We start from the raw sequence: 21069 nt of genomic DNA on the forward strand, positions 1-21069 counted from the left end.
GGAATTCAACCCTGATACACAGGTCAAATTCCAAACCTGTTACTTATTTCGGCACAAATAAGTTATTCCCAACAGTGTGCTCTCTTCCAAATTCCCTAATTTCCCTGTTCAGTTTGTCCAGGACGTAGGCCTCTGGCCTGGTGATTCAGATTTTGACTGCCCTCTAGTGGTATGTGTTCACCTGTACAGGGGCTATAGAAAGCTCACTGGTTGTCCTGAAAACAAGCTTGGTGACCCTGCTCACAAGCCTGTGAGCTATGTAGGGTCTTAGTCTGTACAGTTCAGCAGTGACCTGGTCAGAGCAGTCCATTTATGGTGTCTACTTTAGAAAATGTTGACATGTATTGCTCCAACATGCTTAACAAGATGGCTGATTGTAAATAAGGTTTTGAGAGCTGGGGGAGTTGTGTGTGGATATAAACTCAGCAAAAAAAGAAAAGTCCCTTTTTCAGGACCCTGTCTTTCAAAGATAATTCGAATAAAATGTAAATAACTTCACGGATCTTCATTGTAAAGGGTTTAAACACTGTTTCCCATGCGTGTTCATTGAACCATAAACAATTAATGAACATGCACCTGTGGAACGGTCGTTAAGACACTAACAGCTTACAGACGGTAGGGAATTAAGGTCACAGTTATGAAAACTTAGGACACTAAGGATGCCTTTCTACTGACTCTGGAAAAACACCAAATGAAAGATGCCCAGGGTCCCTGCTCATCTGCATGAACATGCCTTAGGCATGCTGCAAGGAGGCATGAGGACTGCAGATGTGGCCAGGGCAATAAATTGAAATGTCCGTACTGTGAGACGCCTAAGACAGCGCTACAGGGAGACAGGACGGACAGCTGATCGTCCTCGCAGTGGCAGACCACGTGTAACACCTGCACAGGATCGGTACATCCGAACATCACACCTGCGGGACAGGTACAGGATGGCAACAACAGCTGCCTGAGTTAAACCAGGAACGCACAATCCCTCCATCAGTGCTCAGGCTGTCCGCAATAGGCTGAGAGAGGCTGGACTGGGGGCTTGTAGGCTTGTTTTAAGGCAGGTCCTCGCCAGACATCACCGACAACAACGTCACCCATAGGCACAAACGCACCGTCACTGGACCAGACAGGACTGGCAAAAAGTGCTCTTCACTGACAAGTCGCAATTTTGTCTCACCAGTTGTGATGGTCGGATTCGCGTTTATCGTCAAAGGAATGAGCGTTACACCGAGGCCTGTACTCTGGCGCGGGATCGATTTGGAGGTGGAGGGTCCGTCATGTTCTGGTGCGGTGTGTCACAGCATCATTGGACTGAGCTTGTTGTCATTGCAGGCAATCTCAATGCTGTGCGTTACAGGGAAGACATCCTCCTCCCTCCTGTGGTACCCTTCCTGCAGGCTCATCCTGACATGACCCTCCAGCATAACAATGCCACCAGCCATACTGCTCGTTCTGTGCGTGATTTCCTGCATGACATAAATGTCAGTGTTCTGCCATGGCCAGTGAAGAGCCCGAATCTCAATACCATTGAGCACGTCTGGGACCTGTTGGATTGGAGGGTGAGGGCTAGGGCCATTCCCCCCAGATATGTCTGGGAACTTGCAGGTGCCTTGGTGGAAGAGTGGGGTAACATCTCACAGCAAGAACTGGCAAATCTGGTGCAGTCCATGAAGAGGAGATGCACTGCAGTACTTAATCCAGCTGGTGGCCACACCAGATACTGACTGTTACTTTTGATTTTGACCCCCACCTTTGTTCAGGGACACATTCCATTTCTGTTAGTCACACGTCTGTGGAACTTGTTCAGTTTGTCTCAGTTGTTGAATCTTGTTATGTTCATACAAATATTTACACATGTTAAGTTTGCTGAAAATAAACGCAGTTGACAGTGAGAGGACATTTCTTTTTTTGGTGAGTTTATCTGTGCTCATGTTTCTGTGTAAGAGAGGGGTGTGTTTGCTGTTTATAGATCTGGTCAGATGTCATAGTAGATGACATATCATTTGGAGGAGTGAGCACTTTTCTTTTTTCACCTCGTGGTGCCAGTCTAATAGAATTAACTAGCTTGGAGGGTGAAGTAGGGTCACACACTCATACAAACACGCATTCAGAGGCCCATATTTGCATGCTCACACGTGCACACAATCCAATAGTCACGTGCTCTCGCTCAATGCCTCACAAAGCTACTGATGCTCTTGCGCTCACATACTGTATTTGCACGTGGCAAACACACACTTTTACGGCACTAACATGCTCTCTCATTGACTCAGTTTGTCTGGTTTCTGGTTAGGAAAGGTTTTAATAGTGGGTCACAGTGGGTACAACATCTCTGATGCACTTGCTTATAAACTCGCTCACCGAGTCAGCGTAGACAATAACATTGATGATGTATGAGGCTATTCGGAACATATCCCAGTCCACGTGATCGACGCAATCTTGAAGCGTGGAATCCGATTAGTCAGACCAGCGTTGGATAGACCTGAGCACGGGCCTTTCCTGTTTTAGTTTCTGTCTATTGGCTGCGAGCAACAAAATAGAGTCATGGTCAGATTTGCTGAATTGCAGGGCGGGGGGTGGCTTTGTATGCATCGCGGAAGTTACAGTAGTAATGATCCAGAATGCTACCGTGTCGTGCATTTGATATGCTGATAGAATTTAGGAAGTCTTGTTCTCATGTTAGCTTTGTTAAAATCCCCAGCTACAATAAATGCAGCCTCAGGATGTATGGTTTCCAGTTTACATGGAGTCCAGAGAAGTTCTTTCAGGGCTGACGAGGTATCTGCTTGGGGGGGATGTACACGGCTGTGACTATAATCGAAGATAATGCGGTCGGTCATTTGATTGTAAGGAATTCTAGGTCAGGTGAATAAAAGGACTTGAGTTCCTGTATGTTGTTGTGATTACACCATGAGTCGTTAATCATAAGGCATACACTCCCGCCCTTCTTACCAGAGAGATGTTTGTTTCTGTCGGCGCGATGCGTGAAGAAACCGGGTGGCTGTACCGACTCTGACAACATATCCCGAGTGAGCCACGTTTCCGTGAAACAGAGAATGTTACGATCTCTGATGTCTCTCTGGAAGGCAACTCGTGCCCTAATTTCGTACACCTTGTTATCTAGAGATTGGACATTGGCGAGTAATATGCTCGGAAGCGGTGGGTGGTGTGCCCGCCTTCTGAGTCTGACCAGTAGGCTTCTCCGTCTGCCCCTCCTGCGACGACCACTTTGTTTTGGGTCGGCCTCTGGGATAAGATCCCATGTCCAGGGTGGAGGTCCGAACAAAGGATCTGCTTCGGGAAAGACGTATTCCTGGTCGTAATGTTGATAAGTTGACCGCTTTTATTTCCAGTAGTTCTTCCCAGCTGTATGAAATAACTGTTGAGATTTTCTGGACTAACAATGTAAGGAATAATACATAGGAAACTATCCAGTTTTTTAAAAATGTTTTATGTTTTTTCTTATTATTGGTGAGATGGCGCCGCCAGACATGGTCGCCTCGCTTCAGGCCCTTAAGAAACTATGCAGTTTTTTTAAAGGACCTGAAGCGAGGTGACCATGTCTGTCAGTGCCATCTCACCAATAATAAGACTTGCTTCCTCCTTTTGACTGGTACTGTGTGTGTGTCTCACACTACTGTGTGTACTGTGTGTGTGTCTCACACAAACTTTGAGAGAAATGGGGAAGGACGCACTGAGAGAGGCCAAGTGAATGAGGAAGGAGAGTAGTAAAAAGAGTCGTTGAGCAGTTTTGAGGGCATAACACAGCTGTAGACTGAGAGGAGGAGGAATTCAGAGAAAGGGGGAAGACGATACCCTCTTCTACCCGGTGTTTTCCTCTCTCACACTCTCAGGCTGCCATTGAGATGGGGAACCGTGCATTTAGGATGAGCTCCCAGCATAGCTGAGGGTAACTATGTGCTGCTGTCTGGTTAGTCTCCTTTTAACCCCATTCTCTCCATCCCTCTACTCCCCCATCCTCTCCCTCCCTCTTGTCGTGACTCATATCTCAAGCTCTTATTTACTGGGATGGGACGCTTTCCAAGAAAGTCCTGTTCCCTTTGCTTTCTCTTTTCCTGCATGTTCCACCTCTCCATCCTTCTCTCCCTCTCTCTGTCTCAGTACTCGATGTGGGTTTTGACTATATTTAGTCAGTGCTTTTCTTGGTCAACAATGCAGACTCAGTAATGTGAGTTAGACTGAAATGTGTGCTGAGAGCTACTCACAGGCAGACAGTTCATTGAGGGTTTTTTTCTGGGAGAGAAGAGGGGATACCAGTTTCAGAGAGCAGGAGGAGACTGGTTCACTCTGTATCTGAGGCCCTTGGAAGGCCAGGTCTGGTAAGACAAATAAACTGTGGCGGAGTCATGGATTTCCGAATATGGAGTCTTTGAATTTGGGATCTCTCTGTGAATGTGGAAAAGACGGAGTGGGCATGGTGATTGGTGCTCTAGGTTTAGAGTGGGGAAGGATTGGTGGTGATCATTGCTAGACAACCATTTTCAGGTCTTACCATAGATTGAAGTCAAAACTGTAACTCAGCCACTCTGGCCACTGTCTTCTTGGTAAGCAACTCCAGTGTAGATTTGGCCTTGTGTTTCAGGTTATTGTCCTGCTAAAAGGTGAATTTATCTCCCAGTGTCTGGTGGAAAGTAGACTGAACAAGGTGTTCCTCTAGGATTTTGCTCTGCTTAGGTCCATTCAGTTTTTTTATCCCGAAAAACTCCCCAGTCCTTAACAATTACAAGAATACCCATAACATGATGCAGCCACCACTATGCTTGAAAATATTGAGTGGTACTCGCGGATGTGTTGTATTGGATTTGCCCCAAACATAACACTATTCAGAACAAAAAGTGAATTGCTTTGCCACATTTCTTTCAGTATTACTTTAGTGCCTTGTTGCAAACAGGATGCATGTTTGGGAATGTTTGTATTCTGTACAGGCATCCTCCTTTCCACTCCGTCCATTAGGTAAGTAACCGTGAGAAGGCGACTCCGGGATGCTGGCCTTCTAGGCAGAGTTCCTCTGTCCAGTGTCTGTTCGTTTACCCATCTTAATCTTTTATTTTTATTGGCCAGTCTGAGATATGGCTTTTTCTTTGCAACTCTGCCTAGAAAGCCAGCATCCCGGAGTCGCCTCTTCACTGTTGACATTGAGACTGGTGTTTTACGGGTACTATTTAATGAAGCTGCTAGTTGAGGACTTGTGAGGCATCTGTTTCTCAAACTAGACACTCTAATGTACTTGTCCTCTTGCTCAGTTGTGCACCAGGGCCTCCCACTCTTTCTATTCTGGTAAGAGCCAGTTTGCGCTGTTCTGTGGCGGGAGTAGTACACAGCGTTGTACGAGATATTCAGTTTCTTGGCAATTTCTCGCATGGAATAGCCTTCATTTCTCAGACCAAGAAAATACTGACGAGTTTCAGAAGAAAGGTCATTGTTTCTGGCCATTTTGAGCCTGAAATCGAACCCACAAATGCTGATTTATTATATATTTTTCCTTTTTTCCCCCACCTTTTATTCAACCAGGTAGGCCAGTTGAGAAAAAGTTCTCATTTACAACTGCGACCTGGCCAAGATTCAGCAAAGCAGTGCGACACAAACAACAGCGTTACACATTGATTGTATGTTTGTTAATCACATAACACAATAGAAAAATCTATATACAGTGTGTGCAAATGTAGTAAGCTTAGGGTGGTAAGGCAATAAATAGGCCATAGTGGTGAAATAAATACAATGTAGCAATTAAACATTGGAGTGATAGATGTGCAGAAGATGAATGTGCAAGTAGAGATACTAGGGTGCAAAGGAGCAAAAAATAATAATAACAATATGGGGATGAGGTAGTTGGGTGGGCTATTTAAGATGGGCTGTGTACAGGTGCAATGATCGGTAAGCTGTTCTGACAGCTGATGCTTAGGTTAGTGAGGGAGATATAAGGCTTCAGCGATTTTTATTTTTTTATATTTTTTGCAATGCGTTCCAGTCATTGGCAGCAGAGAACTGGAAGGAAAGGCGGTCAAAGAAGATGTTGGCTTTGGGGGTGACCAGTGAAATATACCTGCTGGAGCACGTGCTACGGGTGAGTGCCCCTATGGTGACCAGTGAGCTGAGAAGGCGGGGCTTTACCTAGCAAAGACTTGTAGATGACCTGGAGCCGGTGGGTTTGGCGACGAATATGAAGCGAGGACCAGTCAACGAGAGCATACATGTCGCAGTAGTGGGTAGTATATGGGGCACTGGTGACAAAACGGATGGCACTGTGATAGATTGCATCCAATTTGTTGAGTAGAGTGTTGGAGGTTATTTTGTAAATGACATTGCCGAAGTCAAGGATCGGTAGGATAGTCAGTTTTACGAGGGTATGTTTGGCAGCATGAATGAAGGATGCTTTGTTGAGAAATAAGAAGCCGATTCTAGATTTAATTTTGGATTGGAGATGCTTAATGTGAGTCTGGAAGGAGAGTTTACAGTCTAACCAGACACCTAGGAATATGTGAACAACTACAAATACCTAAGTCAGAATTGTCCAGCGTAGTGATGCTAGACGGGCGAGGGGGTGCGGGCAGCGATATGTTGAAGAGCATGCATTTAGTTTTACTTGCATTTAAGAGCAGTTGGAGGCCACGGAAGGAGAGTTGAATGGCATTGAAGCTCGTCTGGAGGTTCGTTAAGTGTCCAAAGAAGGGCCAGATGTATACAGAATGCTGTCGTCTGCGTAGAGGTGTATCAGAGAATCACCTGCAGCAAGAACAACATTGTGACGAAATCCTGCACGGAGCCTTCACCGTGCGCTGCCACTTTAAGAGTGCATCAGCAGTAAGGAAGGAAATTAAGACAGCTCTTTGGGGAGGAGCTCTTGGGTGGCGCGACATTTTGATTGTGTGTGCTATGCTGCAGAAGTGTTTTTTGTTTTCAGCGTGTGTAGATTATAAAGTATTTAACTCAATCATCGGTGTGACCGCTCTAGGTCGTGGTTGTTTTCGTTTGGGACCGCGCCGGTTATGGATCGCATGGATTAGTAGCAACATTGTTGCGAAGCTTTGACATACAAACCATCTTCCGATGGTCAAGCGCAGTCAAGTCTGGACTGAACCAAGGACTATATCTGTTCTTAGTTCTACTTTTTTTTAATGCTGAGCTATAGTCAATGAACAGCATTCTTGCATAGGTATTTCTATTTTCCAGATGGGATAGGGCAGTGTGATGGCAATTTAATTGTATGTGGACCTATGTGCGGTAAGCAAATTAAAGTGGGTCTAGGGTGATGGGTAAGGTGGAGGTGATATGATCCTTGACGAGCCTCTCAAAGCACTTCATGATGACAGAAGTGAGTGCTATGGGGTGATAGTAATTTAGTTAAGTTTCTTTTGCCTTCTTGGGTACAGGAACGATGGTGGCCATCTTGAAGCGTGTGTGTGTGTGTGTGTGTGTGTGTGTGTGTGTGTGTGTGTGTGTGTGTGTGTGTGTGTGTGTGTGTGTGTATTTATATATATATATATATATATACTGCTCAAAAAAATAAAGGGAACACTTAAACAACACAATGTAACTCCAAGTCAATCACACTTCTGTGAAATCAAACTGTCCACTTAGAAAGCAACACTGATTGACAATAAATGTCACATGCTGTTGTGCAAATGGAATAGACAAAAGGTGGAAATTATAGGCAATTAGCAAGACACCCCCAATAAAGGAGTGATTCTGCAGGTGGTGACCACAGACCACTTCTCAGTTCCTATGCTTCCTGGCTGATGTTTTGGTCACTTTTTAATACTGGCGGTGCTCTCACTCTAGTGGTAGCATGAGACGGAGTCTACAACCCACACAAGTGGCTCAGGTAGTGCAGTTCATCCAGGATGGCACATCAATGCGGCCTGCTGAAGGTCATTTTGCAGGGCTCTGGCAGTGCACCTCCTTGCACAAAGGCGGAGGTAGCGGTCCTGCTGCTGGGTTGTTGCCCTCCTACGGCCTCCTCCACGTCTCCTGATGTACTGGCCTGTCTCCTGGTAGCGCCTCCATGCTCTGGACACTACGCTGACAGACACAGCAAACCTTTTTGCCACAGCTCGCATTGATGTGCCATCCTGGATGAACTGCACTACCTGAGCCACTTGTGTGGGTTGTAGACATTTTTAATTTTTTTGAGCAGTGCATTTTAAAATCAAATTCTCTAGCCTATACTAGTATCTTTGTAGGCCGTATGTGTAGCACCATAGTCGCATGTTCTGTTTTGCTTAATCATGGTTTAATGATGCGTCTTTCCAGTCCATATAATACAGTACAGTTTACACACTCAAAGATTAGCCTACTGGTTAGTTTCATTTATTTACCCAAGAGAGCATATAGCTAGCTACGTCAATGGGCTTTTATATTTTTCTGTCATGATTAATGTGCCTATGTTATGTATTGGATAACTGCACAATCATTTGGGCTTTGTCTCATTAAATGTCTTTAATGTAGGGCTCATGAAATGTATTTTAATATATTGCGCATCAGGCTCAGGTAACATCAGGTTTGAGTTTCCATGCTAAACAAAGCCGTAATCAAATCCAAACGTGTATGCTTTATAATACTTTTAGAATGATATTTCCGGTTACCCGGAAGTACCGGGTTACCCGGGTGAAAAGGGATTTATTCTCGGGATGCAACATTTTGTAAAATATTCAACCCATCGTCCATGCAACTTATTATGTGACTTGTTAAGCAAATGTTTATTTAGGCTTGCCATAACAAAGGGGTTGAATACCTATTGACTCAAGACATTTAAACTTTTTATTAATTTGTAAAAAATAAAGCATAAGTCCATATTATGGGGTGTGTAGGTCAGTGACGACAAAAAATCTATGATTTGTTATTATGGATGCGCTAGTCATTATCCGTGTTCGGGGGGTAATTTTTTTTCCAGCTGTCAGGACACCGCTCTAAACTACTCCACTGCCAGGATAAAATTCGAAATAACTTAATTGGCAAATTAATTTCAAGAAATGGGCATGTTGTAACTTGATCCTACTGCTACAATTGGTTAGAGCAAGGCTGTAACAATGCTCCCTTTTTATATCGCTCATATCACTTGTTGCTGTTTACTGCTAATATGAAAGATGGCTCAATGGCGATGACATTTGCTGCCAAGCCATACATGTGTGTAATATCTAGCAAGGAGAGCAAGAGTAGGAAAGAAGATGAAACGGCGATCCACGTTCTGTCTGAATTTGAGAAGCGAGAACTAGGGATGCACGATCTATCGGTAAGCTAATCGGAACCGGACGATATTAGCTTAAAATGCCGGCATCGGCCCAATGTCTAGTTTAGCGCCGATGTGCAAAACCAATGTCAAAGCTGACGTGCATACCTATATAATGTAGGTTGATGACGCCACGAAAATACAGCGCTACACGTGCAACACAGCATTCCTAACCGAGCCCACAATGTCAGCTGTGGGGATCTATTTCGAAGTTTCAAAGGAAGATAAAAAGGCCATATGCAACGTTTGTGCTGTTATTATTTCCAGAGGGGAGAAAGTGCAATAGTTCAATACCACAAACCTAATTACTCATTTGAAAGTGCATCACCTCCAGACGTTCAGCGACTACTTAGAATAAAAGCAGTAAAAACTAAGCGCACTTCAAATAACTAAACAACTTCAAGTCGAACAGTCATTTGAAAGAGTAAGAACATTTCAGCGAGACAACTTGAAGGCAAAATCCATTAACGTCAAGATAATGGAATTCATTGCCCTTGACAATTTTATTTTATTTCACCTTTATTTAACCAGGTAGGCTAGTTGAGAACAAGTTCTGATTTACAACTGCGACCTGACAATCAACCGTTCTGTCGTGGATGATGGCTTTCACCATCTGGTCGAGCACGAGTAGGCGCTTTTTTTTCAGATCTAGCCCTACCGGAGTTACACAGTATTGTTGAAACGCACATCCATGTGCGTCACTGCTATTAGCTTCACGACTGACATTTGGACCAACGATATCAGCCCCATAAGCATGAGCACAGTGGGTCGACAAGGATTTCGTACTGAGGAAAGCCATATTGTATGCTCAAGACTGCTGGTTCTCATACCGCTGCCATTTGGGAACATGTTTGAAACATGAACACACTCCTTGCTCCATTCGAACAACTGACTGGAGAAAGAAGCTCATCACATGCGTCTGCAGCAGACGTGATACCCTCTGTCATGGCATTGAAACGCCTGTTAAAAAAACTGCCAACACTGACCGTGAGGTTAACTTGCAAAAGTACTCTACTAGAGGCTGTGAACAAGCGATTCGGTGGCATTCACTCTGAGCCTCTTTACTGTGTCGCCACCATGCTCGATGCTTGGTACAAGGACAGCTACTTCGATGCAGACAAGAAACACGGTTTACCTGAAATGTGAGACAGCTGGATAGGATGGAAACGGACAGAGTGACAGTGCGCACCGAGGAAGAGGCCACAGACAGACAGAGCTGGAACTTCACTACTTGACATGTATGATGAAATCCTGGTTGAGAATGAAACGACTGAACAAATCAGCACAGCAAGTAAGTGAAAGAAATATAGGTTTTGATTGTTTTACTGGTGACGGGGACATACGTAAATGCCAATATTTCTCTGTAATAAAGCCCTATTGTGTGGAAAAGGTCACTCTGATTGGCTGGGCCTGGCTCCCAAGAATTTAGGGCCTAATGAAATTATTTGAATTGACTGATTTCCTTATAGGAACGGTATCTCGGCGATATTTCCGAAATTGTTGCATGTTGAGTTTTTTTATATTTTTGTTCGGTATACTTGCATGCTAGTTTAAGTGTTTGGGACGACGTCTCTCTTTTGTCCACAGCAGGGGCATACTACCCAGCCCAACAGCAGTACACGCCCTCTGTGCCGGCTGCTCCGGTTATCATGAACCCTCCCCCCCAGCAGCAGCAACTACCTCCACAGCAACAGATCCAGCCCAAAAGGGAGCGCAAACAGGTACAGGTAAACTCATCGTCCCACTTATACTGTTGTACACCATATCTCTACACACAGGTAAACTCATCACCCCACCTCTACAATACTGTTTTTTTTTTACTGCTTTCATATTGTTTTATTGAACAGATAGGAGGAGTACCAGGTCAGTGAGTTGGATTGGAACCCATGCCCACTCTGGTAGTCAGTGAGTTGGATTGGAACCCATGCCCACTCTGGTAGTCAGTGAGTTGGATTGGAACCCATGCCCACTCTGGTAGTCAGTGAGTTGGATTGGAACCCATGCCCACTCTGGTAGTCAGTGAGTTGGATTGGAACCCATGCCCACTCTGGTAGTCAGTGAGTTGGATTGGAACCCATGCCCACTCTGGTAGTCAGTGAGTTGGATTGAAACCCATGCCCACTCTGGTAGTCAGTGAGTTGGATTGAAACCCATGCCCACTCTGGTAGTCAGTGAGTTGGGTTGAAACCCATGCCCACTCTGGTAGTCAGTGGGTTGGGTTGAAACCCATGCCCACTCTGGTAGTCAGTGAGTTGGATTGGAACCCATGCCCACTCTGGTAGTCAGTGAGTTGGATTGGAACCCATGCCCACTCTGGTAGTCAGTGAGTTGGATTGAAACCCATGCCCACTCTGGTAGTCAGTGAGTTGGATTGAAACCCATGCCCACTCTGGTAGTCAGTGAGTTGGATTGAAACCCATGCCCACTCTGGTAGTCAGTGAGTTGGGTTGAAACCCATGCCCACTCTGGTAGTCAGTGAGTTGGATTGAAACCCATGCCCACTCTGGTAGTCAGTGAGTTGGATTGAAACCCATGCCCACTCTGGTAGTCAGTGAGTTGGATTGAAACCCATGCCCACTCTGGTAGTCAGTGAGTTGGATTGAAACCCATGCCCACTCTGGTAGTCAGTGAGTTGGATTGGAACCCATGCCCACTCTGGTAGTCAGTGAGTTGGATTGAAACCCATGCCCACTCTGGTAGTCAGTGAGTTGGATTGAAACCCATGCCCACTCTGGTAGTCAGTGAGTTGGATTGGAACCCATGCCCACTCTGGTAGTCAGTGAGTTGGATTGAAACCCATGCCCACTCTGGTAGTCAGTGAGTTGGATTGGAACCCATGCCCACTCTGGTATGCCGTGGTCAGTGGCACTAACTGCAGGACCTCAGGCCAGGCCATGTTACACCTCTACTTAGGTAGACAATCAGGTATCCTCATCCTAGAATGGACAGGTAACAGAACTGGAAACCCCAAGAGACATTAAGGGCCTGATGTTATACAGTCAAACTTCCCCATCAACCAGAGCAGCATTTAAATACCAGTGATTCTCCCTAAAGGAAGGGAAGGACTGTGCTAATAAAGGGTGTCAATATTTTTTTTAAACAAGCATAGTTTCAGTCAGTAAGGTGTGTTCAACACGAATGCCTTTTCCCCATCATCCACTGTGAAGGTTAACAGTGCAGTTTTGGTCTACAGCTACTGTGTATTCCTGTCTGTCTGGCTGACCTACGCTCTTAAAGGTGGATGTGACAGGACTTGGGCTTGTGTGATGATGATAAACACGGTGATGTGGGTAGTGTTGCAATTGTCCAGGGAAGATTCTAGATGGGCCTATTCCTCGTGATTTATGTTCAGTCAGTGATTTGAATTAGATAACTCTGGACCTTCACTTGATGAACTGTAACACTAAACTGATGTGATTCGAACATGTTCTTTAGGGCTGTAGTACTGATGTGCCTCTTCTCTGGCTGTTGGTGCAGGTGTCCTCAGTTGGTCTGGATTCATCTGGTCTGTCTATTAGTGATGGGGGGAACAATAGTTACAAAATGTATTATTTATCTAGGGAAGTCGGTTTAGGAAAAAAATCGTTTTTACAATGATGGACGGCGCTGGGCCAATTGTGCGCCTCCCTATGGGACTCCCGATCACGGCCGGTTGTGATACACCCTGGGATCGAACCCGGGTCTGTAGTGACGCCTCTAGCACTGCGATGCAGTGCCTTAGACCGCTGCACCACTCAAGGAACCCCATATCACAATATTGTTTTGGATGATATTATATTGATACTTTGACTCAAAGTAACTATTTGTAAAATAAATGTGTACCTGTGCCAACACTACTGTATTTTTCATCCTATAGCTTGTTCTTCGTCTTATTTTTAAATAGTGAGCTAGCTATGAGTGATCACCTTTTTTTATTTTTTAGATCTTGTCTTTACAGCAGGCACCCTGATGTTACAAAACATTAGGAACACCTTAATATTTATTTGCACCCCGTTTTTCCCTCATAACCGCCTCAATTTGTCGGGGCATGTCGAAAGTGTTACACAGGGATGCCGACTCCAATGCTTCCCACAGTTGTCAAGTTTGATTGGCCCACCACCCAAAGGACATCCATTCTTGATACATGTGTGAAACTGTTGAGTGTGAAAAAACCCCAGCAGCATTGCAGTTCTTGACACACACAAACCGGTGCCCCTGGCACCTACTATCATACCCAGTTCGAAGACTCTTAAATATTTTCAAATCCAATTTTATTGGTCACATATACACATGGTTAGCATATGTTAATGTGAGTGTAGCGAAATGCTTGTGTTTCTAGTTCCGACAGTGCAGTAATATCTAACAAGTAATCTAATGAACTTCCCAACTACCTAATACACACATCTAAAGGGGTGAATGAGAATATATAAATATATGGATGAGCGATGGCCGAGTGGCATAGGCAAGGTGCAATAGATGGTGTGAAATACAGTATTTACATATGATGAGTAATGTAAGATATGTAAACATTATTAAAGCGGCATTGTTTAAAGTGATTAGTGATCCATTTATTAAATTGGCGAGTGATTGGGTCTCAATATAGGCAGCAGTCTCTCTGAGTTAGTGATTGCTGTTTAGCAGTTTGATGGCCTTGATAAGCTGATCTTCAGTCTCTTGGTCCCAGCTTTGATCCACCTGTACTGACCTCGCCTTCTGGATGGTAGCGGTGTGAACAGACAGTGGCTCGGGTGGTTGTTGTCCTTGATGATCTTTTTGGCCTTCCTGTGCCTTCGGTTTCATGGACGGCAGGTATTTTGCCCCCAGTAATGTGTTGTGCAGCTGGCCCCACCCTCTGGAGAGACTTGCGGTTGAAGGCGGTGCAGTTGCCGTACCAGGCTGTGATACAGCCCGACAGAATGCTCTCGGTTGTGCATCTGTAAAAGTTTGTCAGGGTTTTGGGTGACAAGCCAAATTTCTTCAGCCTCCTGAGGTTGAAGAGGCGCTATTGCGCCGCCTTCACCATTCTGTGTGGGTGGACCATTTCAGTTTGTGATGTGTATGCTGAGGAACTTGACGCTTTCCACCTTCTCCACTGCTGTCCCTTCGATGTGGATAGGGGGGGTTCTCCCTCTGCTTTTTCCTGGAGTCCACTATCATCTCATTTTGTTGACGTTGAGTGAGAGGTTGTTTTCCTGACACCACACTCCGAGTGCCCTCACCACCTCCTTGTAGGTTGTCTCGCTGTTGGTGGTAATCATGCCCACTACAGTTGTCGTCTGCAAACTTGATGATTGAGTTGTAGGCGTGCATGGCCACGCAGTCGTTGGTGAACAGGGAGTACAGGAGGGAGCTGAGCACGTACCCTTGTGGGGCCCCAGTGTTGAGGTTCAGCGAAGTGGAGATGTTTCCTACCTTCACCACCTGGGGACAGCCCGTCAAAGTCCAGGACCCAATTGCACAGGGTGGGGTTGAGACCCAGGCTCTCCAGCTTGATGATGAGCTTGGAGGGTACTATGGTGTTGAATGCTGAGCTGTAGTCAATGAACAGCATTCTTACTAGTGATGCACCGATATGACATTTTTGACTGAATCCGATATTGTCATCGCCCAAAAAAACGATGCCGATATTTATAAGTTTTGCATCCTTCTTCAGCATTCTAGTACAATTAAATAGTTAACACACACACATGGACGCGGAGGTCTAAGGCACTGCATTGCATCTCAGTGCAAGAGGCGTCACTACAGTCCCTGGATCGAATCCAGGCGGTATCACATCCGGCCGTGATTGGGAGTCCCATAGTGCGGCGCACAATTGGCCCAGCGTCGTAAATAAGAATTTGTTCTTAACTGACTTGCCTAGTTAAATAAAGGTTACACACACACCACACTGACCAAAAAGTTATTTTGTTGGCATTTATGTATGTCTCCATTACCAGTAAAACTGAATCAAAACCTATTTCTTTCACTTACTTGCTGTGCTGTTTCATCGTTCATTTGTTTCATTCTCAACCAGGATTTCTATGGAACGCTGTTTGTGTCTTTGCGTGTCAAAAAAGATAAACGTCAAATAACACTATTTGACGTGTCAAATAACACATCTGTTTCAGTAGCTATAGTGAGCTAGCTAACTATAGCTAGGTGTCATTCAAAATAACCCTAATTTATAAGACAGTTCTTATTTGATTAATGGTGGTTTGGACCCTTCTATGTGAAGCTAGCCTCTAAGGATTAGCCACAATAGTGAACTTTGCGGTTAGCCTTCAAAATAAAATTATGGCGTAATTCTAGTATTTCTATTAATTTGCATTTCTGTCAATGACACACTTTTTTATTTTGAAGGCAAACTGTAAATTCCACTATTGTGGCAAATTTTTATTGTGGCTAGCTTCCCAACACAACCCAGTATGGTTGAGCCTCACTAGCCAGATGAAGCTAGCTGGCAGTTTATAACGTTAGCTTTGGGCAACAGAGTTAAGTTGCTGACTAGCTATTTATTTTCATGAACTGAAGTACAATTTCAATAGGCGAACAACAAGTGGCAACCTAGCTAATAGTTACTCACAAGGATTGCTAAATCATTGCTAAGAATAATGAAAATGACTGCAGGTTCTACTGGTCATCATTTTCAGGTTGGTTGTATTAGTGCTAGCTAGGTACCAAGCTAAAGCTAGCTACCCCAGAAGTTGCGGTCGAACAAATTATGCTTTATTACCAACGCGGTATTGTAAACACATCGTTCGTGGCCGGTGTTTGCTTGTTTGCAGACTTTTTTTGTACAGCTTTGACAGTGATACTGTATCTTTTTTTGACACGCAAAGACCCAAACGGCGTTCCGTAGTATGTATGTCGTGAAGCTAATAGCAGTGACGCTATTACTGTGTAACTCCGGTATGGCAACATTTGAAAAATATCTCACTCGGTAGTGTGTACTGGTGCTCGACCAGTCGGCGAAAGCCAACATCACCCACGACAGAGAACGGTTGATTGTCAAGGGCAATGAATTCCATTATCTTGGCTTTAATCGATTTCGACTTTGCTTTGTCTCACTGAAATATTGTTACTCTTTCAAATGACTGTTTGACTTGTTGACTGCTCGATCCACACAGCAGACATTGTGGGCTAGTTTAGGAATGTGACGGTGGCACTGTATTATCCTCAAAACAGGCAAAGAAGGTCTTTAGTTTGTCTGGAAGCGTGACGTCGGTGTCTGTGACATGGGTGGTTTTCTTTTTGTAGTCTGATTTCCTGTAGAACCTGCCACATACATCTCGTGTCTGAGCCGTTGAATTGCAACTCCACTTTGTCCCTGTACCGGTATTTCGCTTGATTGCCTTGCGGGGAGAATAACAACACTGTTTATATTCAGCCATATTCCCAGATCTCTTTCCATGGTTAAATGCGGAGGTTAGCACTTTCAGTTTTGCACGAATGCCGCCATCCAGCCACGGTTTCTGGTTAGGGTTGGTTTTAACTTCTTATGGCAGCAATCCCAGTAACGGGATCGATATGACAACAGCCAGTGAAAGTGCAGGGCGCCAAATTCAAAACAGAAATATCATAATTAAAATTCCTCAGACATACATGTCTTATACCATTTTAAAGGTAATCTTGTTGTTAATCCCACCAAAGTGTCCGATTTCAAATATGCTTTTGAGCGAAAGCACCACAAACGATTATGTTAGGTCACCACCAAGCCACAGAATAAGCACAGCCATTTTTCCAGCCAAAGATAGCAGTCACAAAAAGCACAAATAGAGATAAAATTAATAACTAACCTTTGATGATCTTCATCAGATGACACTCATAGGACTTCATGTTACACAATACATGTATGTTTTGTTTGACAAAGTTCATATTTATATTTAAAAAATCTGAGTTTACATTGGCGTGTTACGTTCACTAGTTCCAAAAACATCCAGTGATAGTGCATAGCCACATCTATTCAACAGAAATACTCATCATAAATGTAGATGATAATACAAGTTATACACATGGAATTATAGATATACCTCTCCTTAATGCAACCGCTGTGTCAGCAAACCATGCAATAATCTGAGACGGCACTCAGAACTATAGTCAAATTAGCCGCCATGTTGGAGTCAACAGAAACCAGAAATTACATGATAAATATTCCCTTACCTTTGATGATCTTGATCAGAATGCACTCCCAGGAATCCCAGGTCCACAATAAATGCTTGATTTGTTCAATAATGTCTGTTATTTATGTCTAATTAGCTACTTTGGTTAGCGCGTTTGGTAAACAATTCCAAAGTCACAAAGCGTGTCCACTATAACGTGACGAAATGTCCAAAAGTTCCGTAACAGTCAGTAGAAACATGTCAAACGATGTATTGAATCAATCTTTAGAATGTTAACATGAATCTTGAATAACGTTCCAACTGGAGAATTACATTGACTTCAGATGAGCGATGGAACGGAGCTCCCTCTTATGTGAACGCGCATGGTCACCTCATGGCAGTGGTGACTAATTCTCCTCTCATCCGGCCCCCCTTCACAGTAGAGTCAGACAAAGTTCTACAGACTGTTGACATCTAGTGGAAGCCGTAGGAAGTGAAAACTCATCCATATCTCGCTGGGATTTCAATGGGAGCTTGGTTGAAAATCCACCAGCCTCAGAATTTCCACTTCCTGTTTGGATTTTTTCTCACATTTTTGCCTGCCATATGAGTTCTGTTATACTCACATACATAATTCAAACAGTTTTAGAAACTTCAGAGTGTTTTCTATCCAATAATAATATGCATATATTAGCAACTATGACTGAGGAGCAGGCCGTTTACTCTGGGCACCTTTCATCCAAGCTACTCAATACCGACCCTGCAGCCATAAGAAGTTAAACAAAGCAAATTTGAGAACAAGGCTACCTAAATTCTATCAGCATATTGATTGCACTACGCACGGGCCCGCCCTCCCTTCGGCAAATCCGACCATGACGCCGTCTTGCTCCTACCGTCTTATAGGCAGAAACTCAAAGAGGATGTACCAGTGACAAGAACCATTCAACGCTGGACTGACCAATCGGAATCCACGCTTCAAGATTGTTTTTATCACGCGGACTGGGATATGTTCCGGTCAGCCTCAGATAACATCTATACGTTGACTCTGTGAGTGAGTTTATAAAGAAGTGCATTGGAGATGTTGTACCCACTGTGACTATTAAATGAAGCCTCAGGATATATGTTTTCCAGTTTTATATGGAGTCAAGTGAAGTTCCTTAAGGGCTGTCTTGGTGTCTGCTGTCGAGGGGGAATGTACACAGCTGTGACGATAACTGACGAGAATTCTCTAGGGAGATAATATGGCTGGCATTTGATTCTAAGTCGGGTGAGCAGAAGGACTTGAGTTCCTGTATGTTGTTAGGATTACACCATGAGTCGTTAATCGTGACGCGTACACCCTCGCCCTTCCTCTTCCCAGAGAGGAGTTTATCTGTCGGCGCGATGCATGGAGAAGCCTGCTGGCTGAACCGATTCCGACAACATATCCCGAGTGAGCCATGTTTCCTTGAAACAGAACGTTACAATCTCTGATGTCTCTCTGGAAGGCAACCCTTGCTCAAATGTCATCTACTTGTTGTCTAGAGACTGGACATTTGCGTGTAGTATATTTGGGAGCGGTGGGCGACGTGCATGTCTACGGAGCCTGACCAGGAGGCCACTCCATTTGCGGCGCCGTTGTTTTGGGTCGGCTTCTGGGATTCGATACTTTGTCCTGAGTGGTGGTCCAAACAAATGATCCGCTTCGGGAAAGTCTTATTCCTGGTCGTAATGTTGGTAAGTTGACGTTGCTCTTATATCCAATACCGTAATTGCTGGACTATTAAGCGCACCTGAATATAAGCCGCACCCACTGAATTTAAAAAAAAAAATGTATTTTGTACATAAATAAGCCGCACGTGTCTATAAGCCGCAGGTGCCTACCGGTACATTGAAACAAATGAACTTTACACAGCCTTTAAACGAAACAAGGCTTGTAACAAAAATATATAGGCTTTAACGAAACACGTCTTGTAACAAAAATATATAGGCTTTAACGAAACACGTCTTGTAACAAAAATAAATAGGCTTTAACGAAACAGGCTTGTAACATTATTTTTTTTTTAAATAGCAGTAAACAGTAGCCTACCAAGAAAGTCCTTGGTCACTATCTTCCTCCTGTGCACTGAAACCACTGAAGTCATCTCCTTTGGTGTCGGAGTTGAATAGCCTCAGAATTGCTTCATCCGATGTTGGATCGTTTTCATTGTGCTCTCCTCACTTTCATCCGGAGGCAAATTCCCCGCTGAGCTTATGCTGCCCTCTTCAATACGCAGCAGCTCCACGCTGTCAGGACCCACTGGCAGACTTGACCATAAGTCGCTCTTCGCATGCGGCCCGTTTTAGTGAAGGATTTCTCCCCACTTGTCATCCAAGCCTCATTTTCTAGTTCGGGCCATCTGCTTTTCTTTCCTCTGAAAGCTTTTGTTGTCTTTTTGCACTAAGTCAGTTTCTCACGCTGCTGTTTCCAACGTCTTATCATCGACTCATTAAGGCCAAGCTCCCGTGCAGCAGCTCTATTTACTTTTCAAACAGCCAGATCGATCGCCTTCAAATTGAAAGCTGCATCATATGCATTTCTCCGTGTCTTTGCCATGATGAGGGTGACAAAATGACTACCGTAATCAGAATGATGGAAAGTTTGAGCGCGCTCGATTTACTTCACATTATGTGACGGTGCTCAGTTTTTTGGCGGCATGAATTTGTGAAAGCGGGAAAAATCCATAAATTAGCCGCGTCATTGTATAAAGCGCAAGGTTCATAGTGTGGGAAAAAAGTAGCGGCTTATAGTCCGGAAATTACGGTAGTTCCTCCCGGCTGTATGTAATAAGATTTAAGATTTCCTGTGGTAATGTAAGAAATAATAAAATACTGCAGTTTCCTAAAATCAAATCAAAGTTTATTTATCACGTGCGCCGAATACAACAGGTGTAGTAGACCTTACAGTGAAATGCTTAATTACAGGCTCTAACCAATAGTGCGAAGAAAAGGTGTGTGTGTGTAGGTAAGTAAGTAAAGAAATAAAACAACAGTAAAAAGACATTTGAAAATAAGAGTAGCAAGGCTATATACAGTAGAGGTCGACCGATTATGATTTTTCAACGCCGATACCGATTATTGGAGGACCAAAAAAAGCCGATACTGATTAATCGGACGATTTTTATTTAATTGTTTTAATTGTATTTTTTTGTAATAATGACAATCGCAACAATACTGAATGAACATTTATTTTAACTTAATATAATACATCAATGAAATCAATTTAGCCTCAAATAATGAAACATGTTCAATTTGGTTTAAATAATGCAGAAACATTGTTAGAGAAGAAAGTAAAAGTGCAATATGTGCCATGTAAGAACGCTAATGTTTAAGTTCCTTGCTCAGAACATATGAAAGCTGGTGGTTCCTTTTAACATGAGTCGTCAATATTCCCAGGTAAGACGTTTTAGGTTGTAGTTATTATAGGAATTATAGGACTATTTCTCTCTATACAATTTGTATTTCATATACCTTTGACTATTGGATGTTCTTATAGGCACTTTAGTATTGCCAGTGTAACAGTATAGCTTCCATCCCTCTACTCGCCTCTACCTGGGCTCGAACCAGGAACACATCGACAACAGCCACCCTCGAAGCAGCGTTACCCATGCAGAGCAAGGGGAACAACTACTCCAAGTCTCAGAGCGAGTGACGTTTGAAACGCTATTAGCGCGCACCTCGCTAACTAGCTAGCCATTTCACATCGGTTACACCAGCCTAATCTCGGGAGTTGATAGGCTTGATTTCATAAACAGCAGA

At 43.9% G+C, this 21069-nt stretch overlaps 1 protein-coding gene across 4 annotated transcripts in view; it reads left to right on the top strand.

Annotated features, from left to right (window-relative positions):
• Positions 1–21069, top strand: part of LOC129831817 (eukaryotic translation initiation factor 4 gamma 1-like) — a 70904-nt gene that overhangs the window by 16254 nt on the left and 33581 nt on the right. For 3 of the 4 annotated variants that reach the window (XM_055895291.1, XM_055895292.1, XM_055895294.1), the window contains one exon: positions 10823–10962. In XM_055895291.1, the coding sequence (XP_055751266.1) occupies positions 10823–10962 (140 nt within the window). The remainder of the gene's footprint in view (positions 1–10822; positions 10963–21069) is intronic. The other variant, XM_055895293.1, reaches the window with a different exon arrangement.

This window comes from Salvelinus fontinalis, chromosome 33, assembly GCF_029448725.1.
Source record: "Salvelinus fontinalis isolate EN_2023a chromosome 33, ASM2944872v1, whole genome shotgun sequence".
NCBI lineage: Eukaryota > Metazoa > Chordata > Actinopteri > Salmoniformes > Salmonidae > Salvelinus > Salvelinus fontinalis.